The sequence below is a fragment of the Cryptomeria japonica genome, chromosome 4 (genome assembly GCF_030272615.1).
Source record: "Cryptomeria japonica chromosome 4, Sugi_1.0, whole genome shotgun sequence".
NCBI lineage: Eukaryota > Viridiplantae > Streptophyta > Pinopsida > Cupressales > Cupressaceae > Cryptomeria > Cryptomeria japonica.
This window is the reverse complement of record NC_081408.1, coordinates 181241117-181251509: the sequence shown is the minus strand read 5'-3', so window position 1 is coordinate 181251509 and position 10393 is coordinate 181241117. Positions and strand designations below refer to the sequence as shown.

Sequence of the window (10393 nt, the reverse complement as noted above, 5' to 3'; positions counted from 1 at the left end):
ATCTAATCTAATAGAATGAATTTGAGTTTCATACGCAGTTCAATTTATAGTGAGAGGAACATTGGTGCTACTGTATCCAATGTCCTCTTGGGCATGCAAGAACATTTGCATCTGAGTGATTCAATTTTTTTTTAATGGTGTATTTTGAGCATATTATTATGCTATAGAGAAAACAGTCTACATGCCTATGGTTAAGTGATTAGGAGTGCTGGCTATGACAAAAACCATATCAAGCCTATTTATTGATTAGTTACAAACAAGTGATATAAACTAGTTCCATTGTACATTTTATATCGAATAGAATGTGAGCATTGAATTAACTTTAGCTACGTCAATGCTGAGGAACTAGAATAATCATAAATTACAAATCATTATTTCTTACAAATGAAACAGATCTCACACAAGCCTTCTTCATCAGGCTCATCCTACAAAAACTCAGACTAATTGACAATCATTACAGTATATAGAATAGAACAAGAATATTTTTTATGATATCCTAGACGTGTGGGATAGAAAAGATTTTAATGATTTTTTTGACGTTTATATGCAGTTCACATAGTTGTTGCAAACAAGTTTGAGTCCATTGTATGAAATATATATATCTGAAACCCATATAAAATTCTCATGTTTCAAAAGACACTCTATACGCCACTTGTTGAATGACCAATGTGAATTATTTGAATTGACTTAATTGCAGTTGCCCATATATGACACTGCAATATCACATATTTATGACATGTAATATAGGATCTAGCTAACTTGATTCTTGTTTATGATTCAAAACATCTACGGATACCATGCTTTTTTCCGAGGCTACTTACAAAAAAGGGAACCACTCTATTAAAACTGAGCCTCATTCACTAGAACAGTACACTGAAAATATTTTCCAGCTCCAATTTTATTCATCATCTTCAAATGCTAGATTTTCAGAGTAATCTTCCATTAACATTGTCAAATCCTTTCCCAGGCTCTCCAGTATTAGATCTTCTCTTTTCCCATCTTCTCCTTCAGAGAAGAATTGCATTCCACCACTTCTTATTAGCATTCTTTCCTCATCTCTGTCTGCCTTTGCCCGGACAACATCTTTAATCTGCAACATCATAACCATGGGGTGATTTTTATGCAAAATGTGCACAAAAATCTGATCCCCCTCTACAGTTTTTGAGTGGTTAACAAGCCTGGTATTGAAAATCTCCTTGCCATCTCTTAAAGTGCCTAGTTCTACAGCGACTGAGCTAATCCCACACTTGAACCTCACCACAAAGCATAATATAACCCCTGAACATTGTTCATTACTGTCCAATGTAACATAGAGTAAATCATCACCATTTGTTTCCATCTTCTTTTCTAAGCACTCTGGTACCCCATTTGCAGAAAAACTGAGCAACTCTGGACAATGCGTTTCCTGTAATTCCAACAGAAGATTACGGTGATTAGTATACAAGACACTCTCATATTTTGAAAATGTAAATAATCTATCTTAGATGCATGTCAATCAGAATGGAACTCATCACTTTGTACTTATATATATGGCCTATGTGTCCTTAATTAAAAGACGAAAAGGTAGTGTGTGGCAAGGTACCTACTTTCCATGTTCGATATCCAAGTTGGATTCTTGGATGTCTCATGTTAGATTCTTAAATTTCCCATGTTGGACACATGAGACATCCCAAGTTGTATGTGGGGTGCTTGTCCCATAAAGCCGTTGGGTTTACTAGCTAAAACTATGAAGCTATCCATATAACCATGTGTCCTACTCCTGGATCCTTTTTACGCCATATCTCTAGGGGTTTATTACTGAAGAAAAGATTTCTAGGCCCGCTACCGATAGAATCTAGTGCTCTTGATCTTTCTTTTACTATAATATTCTGAAAGTAGTAACCAATCTATGTAACTACACTGCAAGTGGTTTATATTTGATAATCATTAGATTAAGAGGAAAATGAGAGATACCTTAATTAATTGGCAGGGTTTCAATATTGAGCTTCCTGAACCGGCCAATCTGCAACCTGTAACATGCACTCTTCTTAAGGATTTCAGTCCTTCCATTCCTTGAATACGCTTAACATTCCTACATTCTGATATTGAGAGTTCTTGCAATGACTGCAGGGACCCAATGTCAGGCAATTCAACAAGTTCCCTGCAGTTGTGTATCCTCAGAAGCTTTAGCCTCTTCATCTGTTGCATGTTAGAGATTTCCTTTAGTCCCAAACAGTCTTCAATATACAGTTCAATGAGTTCCTTTGGAAGATATGGAAGTTCTGAAAACTCCGTGCAGTGATATAGGTAGAGTTTGCTTAGTCGCAAAAGTGAGACAAAAGTTGGTGGCAAAAAGGTCATTTTATAGGATTTAAGATGCAGAATTTCTAATGATGAAAAATCTCCAACACGTTGTGGTAGAGGACAACCACTTGCTTTTAGATGCTTTAAGGAAGTAAGTCTTGAAAAGCTGGGTGGAAGACAAGATAGGCTGTAGGTTTCTTCCATTTCTAGAGTCTTTAGGCATGAAAGATTCCCAATGCTTTCTGGAAGTTCAAATAGATTGTAGCATTCATTTATCAACAGTTCTTCTAAATGGACCAGATTTCCTAACTCCTCTGGCAATCGAAACAAAGAAGTGCAGTGGTTCAGGTTCAGATGTTGTAAACAATTAAGTTGGCCTATTGTTTTAGGCAAGCTCCATATTGCTGCACAATTACTTAGAACCAACCTTTTCATGCAAACAAGATCCCCTAGCTCTGCTCCTAAGCTGATTCTTTTGCAACCAGTCATATCCAACCGGCATAAGCTTTTAAGTTCATACACTGAGTCAGGTAGAGTCTGTAAACTAGAACAACCATGTAAATCCAGATACCTCAAGTGATTCAGCTCTCCTATTGGAGGAAGGCTTCTTAATTTATAGCAAAAGCGAAGAGAAAGCTTCTCCAAGGAGAACAACCATCTAAAGGAACTGGGCAAATTCTTCAAGGGTATTCCGTCCAATTTGACTTTTTTTAAAACTCTTAGATGTTCAAATGAGTCAGGTAACATTCTGATGCTGTGACAATTAGATAGAAAAAGCGCCTCCAGGGATTTCAGTTTAGTTATGGTTTCAGGAAGTTGGATTAAGTTGCAGCAGTTTGACAGATCAAGGTACCTAAGCTCTGTCAGAAATTCAATGGACTCTGGCAGTTCCCTCAACTCTTTACAACCACAGAGCTCCAGTTGTATGAGAGATCTGTGGTTGGCTAAATCTGGAAGGACTTGAAAACTTGTGCAGTAATTTAGCTTAAGTACTTTGAGGTTTTTTGGCCCCTGCAAACAAAGAAAACATATCATTAAGAACGCATCAAGCAGATATTCCTATCTATTTTTTATATCGTTAAAGCTTTTGTAATTTTGCTAATCAGTGGAAAAAAGATTAAAGGATCAGTTTGTATCTGCAATATCTTTTAATTAAATTTTGTTTCTGGAATTACCTCCTTATTGGATGATTCTGGCCACACTGCCTCAATACCTTTGCTGAAGCTTAGATCGAGAACTGCTAGATGTTTCATATTCCATTCACATGGCAAGCATTTTAGAGGGCAGTTTTCCCATCTTAGCCACTTCAAATCTGGAGGCATTTTTGTATAGTCTCCCTCTATAAGAGCTCCATCAAGCCAAAGCAATTGCAAAGTACACATTCTTTGCAAATTATGAGTTTGAAGTTTTACATCTTGCTGAAGGTGGGTAATCATAAGACATCTCACCCTTTCTGTTCCCTGATCAGATTAAAATTGATAGAAATTTATAAGCATCATTATTGACCTTGAATCATGCTATGGAAAATAAAAACTACTTTTTTCCTATGTTACCCCAAGTTTTCGGGACGGGGGGACTGATTTCCGGGATGGATTTTTTTTTTTGGCTACTTTTAGGGATGGTAGGGAACGGCAATATAAAAAGTAGGGAAAATTTAAAATATATAGGGAAATTTAAAATATTCATAGGACAACATTGATAAATCATTCATCGTATACATTATGCATAGCAATTGAGTTGAATTGAGAGTTCAAATGAGAGTTGAAATTCATAAATTCATATACATAATGTAACTTAATAGTTAATAGATGAGAGGACATTCCCCACCCATCCACCCATCCCTAGGATGTTTTCGTTTCCAGGATGCCTGGTTCTACCCAGGAAATGTGCCCCTGGGTAAGACTGCTACTTTCCTATGCAACATGTCGATAAAATACAGTGGAAAGACCAAATACAAAGATAACTTAGCACATCTCAAATGTTGAAATTGAGTGCTTCTGAATTAAACTGTGAGTTTTTTCTTATCATCAACATTTTGGATCACATTACATAATCCATCATCATTCGTTTTGCTCCCTTCATCTTATCGATAGATTGTGTAGTGTGATCTGAAATGTTGATGATAAAAAACTCACAGAATTCAATACAGAAGCACCCAATTTCAAAAATATGAACTGTGAAAACATCATATTTCTGATCTCAAATACTGTCTTCAATAACATTTGGTCCAATCCATAAGGAAATTGATATCCTATCACTTCTCAGATTTAGTTTATGGACAAGAAAATATTGGGAGGAAGAATAAAGTAAATAGAATTGAAAGCCTCACCTTTCCTTCCGTCAGAACTAGTTCAACCTCTTCGGGCTTCCATAATCTGCTACGCTTCCCTGGTTCTGCTGATTCCTCTTCTACAATAGCTCGTCCCATATCCCTCAGCTCACTATGCATTACAAATCTATCATGCTCATCTAATTTAATGAGTGATTTCAGCTTCAATTTTGTGAGGCCTACATTCGGACACAAATGACTGGCTTCCCAAAAGCTAATCACACTTTCCCTCTTTCTTCCAATGAATAAACAGGCCATGTCTAGAAACATCTCCTTCTCTTCAGATTCGAGGCCATCGTAACAAAGTCTAAGAATGGAATTCTTGCCATGGTAACTTGAATATTCTAGTGTTTGAATGGCTTGTTTCCAATGGCTTAAATCTCTATTATACAAATGAGCACCCAGAACTTCAAGTGAAAATGGCAACCTATTGCAAATATCCACAGATTTAAATGACAATTCTTTATAATCTTCTTCAGGTTGATCTCTCGTGAAAGCATGCCAGCTAAAAAATTGAAGAGCAGGTTCCTTAGCCAGTCCCTGCATTTCATAAACAAAACTTCCATTTTCATTCTTTAGTATGTCAGGGTCAAGCGTTGTTACAATCACTCTGCTACCTGGTCCAAACCAATCCCCTCGTAGAGCCTCCAACTGCTTCCAGTCATCAACATATTCCAGAATAACAAGGGCCTTGATGGACCTCAAATGGCCCTTCATCAACATCTTTCCATGAACCTCATCATTAACTTTATCCTTGAACTTGACAAGGTCTTTCAAGATCTGGCGCTGCATTTTAGCCACACCATTTGTATTTTGGGCTTTATGACGCACATCATATACAATGCAGGTAGCATCAAATTTGAGATAAATGTGATTGTGGATGGCCTTTGCGAGTGAGTTTTTTCCCACACCCCCATTTCCATAAATGGCAACTGTGAGGACATTCTCATCAGAATCTGTATTGAGCATTTTTATAACTTTACCCATATGTTCTTCCATACCCATTAAGATTGTCTTTGAAATTCTAAGTGGTTCATTTCTGATCTCCTGGGGTATTGTATCTGAGGGATCTTCTTCTAAGGGCTGGGGTAGAGCTTCCTCCAGTGGGGTTGCATTTTGATCTAATCTCTTGAAAACATCCTGAACTATAAGCTTGACGAGTTGTGCTTCAAACCTGAAAGGCAAATGAGTTTGCAAAGTAAGATATTGCCAGGTTTTTGTGCAATAACTATTTATATGTTTCCTATAACAGTTAAAAGCTCTCTTAGACTGGTTCTAATTAGTAAAATTCTGTTTAAACTGAGAACCCCTAGGACTTGTGATCTTCAAATTATACCCTTATTCTGTTTAAACTGAGAACCCCTAGGACTTGTGATCTTCAAATCATATAAGAGAAAAAATTTCTTCATCATCACTTTTAGTATACTATATTGGAAATTTTACAACATACAACAGTACCAATGAAGAAAAGGCCAATGAAAAACTTACTTCTTCTCCCTTATATTTCAATTACACCAATATATAGTTTTCATAAGCCCTCTCAGAAGGGGCTATCCATAATAATACTGCACTAAAATAAATAGCATTCGTATTTTGAACTGCAATAGTATTCTTACTGTAATAAATCTATGGCTCACAGTGTAGCATGATTGCATCTTAAAGTTAGTTCTCGATGCATTTCTTTCTAATTTTACAAGAAGCAATTTTCTTACATACAAATAACACTGATCTTACTAAGGTAAGAGTATTTGGGCACAGGTCCAATTGGGTAAGGCAAATGCATTTTCCAGATATTCAGAGCTAGAAACTTTTGTGATTTCATGGTTCACAGAATGGAATGATTCCACCTGTAGCCAAAGGTTTTATCTATGGCCCTTGACATCGTTAACTGAGCTCACACATTTGATGAGTATCATCTGTCTAAGAATTTATCTGCAGCTGAGGTCAAGTAAAGGAAATTTTTTTGGCAGTTGAATTCAAAATCATGAGTTCTAAGAGCTGCATCCTAGCATTTGAGCACTGAGCCTGACCAGCTCAAATTAAATATTACCAAACTTTCCTACAATTCTTCAGAGAAGCATGAAAACAATTTCTTAATGCATTTCTTTCAATAGTTAGTATGACTAACAATTTTCACAAAGTAAGCAGTTAGATTTCATACCCGGATACGTCATCTGGACACCAGCCAGAGAAAGAGGAAACTTTATGAAGAGCGCTTTCCCACTCACTTATTCTTTCCGGTATGTATCTTTGTTTCTTCTCCTCAAAAGCCTTGGCAAAGGCACCTCTCCAAGGATTCCTTACTTCTGTTGGCTTGACATCATAGAATAAGGGTATAATTATACCATTTGCTTTGCACATGTGAGTTACCTCGTCCAGGCACCAATGGGACTCTGCGAAATTCTTGGAGAAAATAGGAATGAGAATGTCACTATTGCCGATTGCCTTATTAATAGTTGAACTGATCTCATCCCCCCTTTTAATATCATGGCTATCCAGGAATGTATTAACCCCTGCATTTTTTAAGGAAGCATATAGGTGATCTACAAATGTTCTTCTCAAGTCCTCCCCTCTGAAACTTAAGAAAACATGGTATCTCCTTGATGTAGACGACAGAGTCCTGGGTGAGGGATTGTCGCTAGTCAGTGACATAATCTATCAGATTAATTACAAACAGATCACGGCTTATTGCAATGCTCTCTTCTTCTTCTGTGAAAACAAAGCACAATTCCTTTTTCCTAGTATTTAGAAGTGAGAATATTACGATTCTAGTATTTGCAAGACTGGATGTCTGTAATCTCAGAGCTTGAGATTACTGGGCTTTTAATCTTTGCAAGGGTGCTACCCATAATTTCTGAGCTATAGACTATTGGAATTCTACTGTTTGCAAAGTTGGGGTAATTTCCCCTGTCCTTAATGAAATCTCTGAGTTGGAGACCATTGGGTGGTTACTCTTGAGAATGGCTAGGGCGTTTCTTCCTGCTATTAGGTGTCATCTCCGAGTTTGAGACTATGAGGTCTTACTATACGCAATTCTAGGGCAAATCCTCATCCTACTTACTGTTATATGCAATTTCTGAGATGGAGTATTGGGATTGTACTCTTGGGTGTCTTATCAGTATATGTGTGATAATTGGGCCTTTACTGTTCCCAAGGCTGGGGTGATCCAAATTAAACAACCAGATTTTTCCTTTTATGTACTGAAGAAACCGAATATGACCAGCATACAGAAAACAGCAAGAAAAGGATCACAAATCAGTTCAGCAGAGCAAATCTTTTGCCATGCTACTCAAACATCATTATATCAACATTTATAAAACAAATACCTATGATCCCAAAGTATAATTTGGAATATTCATGGAAACCCAAATGCAATATCAACTAATAACTTGTGCGGGCTGTAGCTCTATCAGTTACGCAATTTGGAACACTTACTGGGAATCTTCCCAGTAGAAGACCTTGGAAACAGGTAATGTGAAATTGTGGATCACAAATCTTCATGGAATCTTTAGACAATGCGATTACGTGGTATAATTTTGAATTTTCCAAGTTAGATCAAGCATTGTTCTTGCTGAAACTTCAGCAAAGCCTCCAACGAAGGGCAGAGGCACCCAATTTACTAAGTACTCCAGAAATTTAAGCTGGCTCACCTGCATTTAAATTAAACAAGCAAAATAAATAGTCAAATACTCTTTTGTTAATGTGTGTTACATGAGCTTTGTCACAAACTTCTGTGGCACCAAGATCTTCATTAAATGGACTGAAATCCAAATGTATGGCAAAGATGTGGCCTGTCCCTATCAATAGTTTATGCCTTTTTGACTGAAATCCAAATGTATGGCAAAGATGTGGCCTGTCCCTATCAATAATTTATGCCATTTTCATTATGATTTATGTTTCAACTACGAAAGGTGTATAAAATTGAGGAAGGTTCAGAGTTTTCTTAGGCATGAAGAAAAAAAATGTGTATTTGAGAGAATTTTGTTATATTTTATTATGGTTAAAAAGGAGTGGAAAATTAATATACAATCGGGGAAGGTTCAAGATAATTTGTGTTTTGGGGATATTAAGCGAAAATTGTTTATTTAAGTGAATTTTGTTACAATTTATTATAGTTAAATTGGATAAAAAAGTTAATATAGAAGAGTGATAGGGGAAGGAAAAAATTGAATGATGAATACTAAGTTAAGAATTTGTTAGGGTTAAAGAGGATGACGACTTTTTCCTAGGGAGTTGTGTTAGGGTGTTGTGCTTAGTCTATGTAGACAATACTACTCTTTTTTTTAGCATGATTTAGCATATGTATTAGTTACACTTGGTTATTACTATTTTTTGTTTCTATAGATTATAGATTTTTTTTTAAGCATGACACTTTTCATACTTTAATAATCTATATGATTCATTGAACACGTATAAAATGACCAAACTAATTAATATGTTCTAGTTGTTGACTTTCCTATGGGCATTTTATAGATAAGAAATTAAAGCATCAATTTTTCAATATCTTGATAATCTATTCTAATTTAGAAAGGCTAACTCTATAACTTTACCTATCCATGATAATGTTAGAAATTCTTTAACATAGACTTATGTTAGCACTAAATATGGTAAGCTATTTAGATCACGTCACGTCCCTAGACCAAGACCTATGCCTTGAGGATTCATTCAAAATGGCCCTACCTATGTATCACTTTCTAGGAATCAAAGACTTTGTATTCCACATGAGAACTCCCATTCCTTCCATTTAGAACAAATTTACACAACAACTCTACTATGTGAGGTTAAGAATTCAAGTTAACAATAAAACTGAAAGGAATTCAAGTTAACAATAAAATTGAAAGGAAATGAAGGTAGCAAAACAACTTCCTACACTAACCTTGAGAGGAGGGTTATGCAAAAATTTACAGATTTTTACAATAGTTATAAAAACTCAAAATAATTAAACATAAATAGCATGCATACCATAACACAATAATTTACTTGGGGAAAACCCTTTGGGAGAAAAACCTCACACTCCAAAAGCTGCCCAATGTATTATTCAGGAGTCAATAACATATTACAATATACTTACATAGCAAGTTTGTCATAGGAGTATTGCCAATGAAGATATAGAGGCAAATCAACAACTATTAGACTCTCGAAATACATCACAATATATAGACATAATACAATGCCCTCATAAGATAGGGCTTCCTTCTAGGGAAATCAAAGAACGCAAAATATCCACTATTAGATATGTGACTTAATGATAAACGGTCAAGATTTAGAACAATAAATTATACATGAAATATGGCTTTTGAGGGTGTTGCTCGGGGATATGCTCGGGGGTAGATGATGCAGCCGGTGCAGATGGATCCTCATCTCATATGTGCACGATTTGCGGAAGTAGATGTCAAGCCCACACAGTTGAGGATTTTGCGCTGACAGATGAGTTGATGGACATAGTGTTTGCCCATGAGCCACAAACACAGGTGTGTTGATTTGAATTCATAGCATTTTATTTATCAGTCACTTTAAATTTGTAATTACATAAATGAATTTTCATTTATACATCGATTTAAATTGAGACAAATAATATGCATTTCAGGATATAGCAATGGTATCCCATACTCCTCCCCTAGTTACTATAGCTCCAACTTCGATGGCTGAGGTATAAATTTTGTAACATGTTAAAATAGAATAGTACACTTTGAATTCAAAAAAATACAATATATACTGTAGACGTAGAAAAATGACCATATTCCTAAATGAATATTTTATGTTCATTTCTCTATTTAATTA

General features: G+C 35.9%; 1 protein-coding gene across 2 annotated transcripts; it reads right to left on the bottom strand.

Annotated features, from left to right (window-relative positions):
• Positions 1–652: 652 nt before the first annotated feature.
• LOC131032041 (disease resistance protein TAO1-like) lies at positions 653–8401 on the bottom strand. Of its 2 annotated transcripts, none has more exons than XM_057962946.1 (5): positions 6774–8401; positions 4613–5786; positions 3459–3743; positions 1954–3294; positions 653–1405 (listed from the first exon to the last, which is right to left on the bottom strand). In XM_057962946.1, exons 1-5 carry the CDS (start codon positions 7262–7264, stop codon positions 899–901), a joined length of 3798 nt encoding a protein of 1265 aa, XP_057818929.1. In that variant the 5' UTR covers positions 7265–8401; the 3' UTR covers positions 653–898. The 2 variants fall into 2 exon arrangements, with proteins under 2 accessions (XP_057818929.1, XP_057818930.1); XM_057962947.1 differs by having other exon boundaries at positions 8048–8399.
• Positions 8402–10393: the final 1992 nt, after the last annotated feature.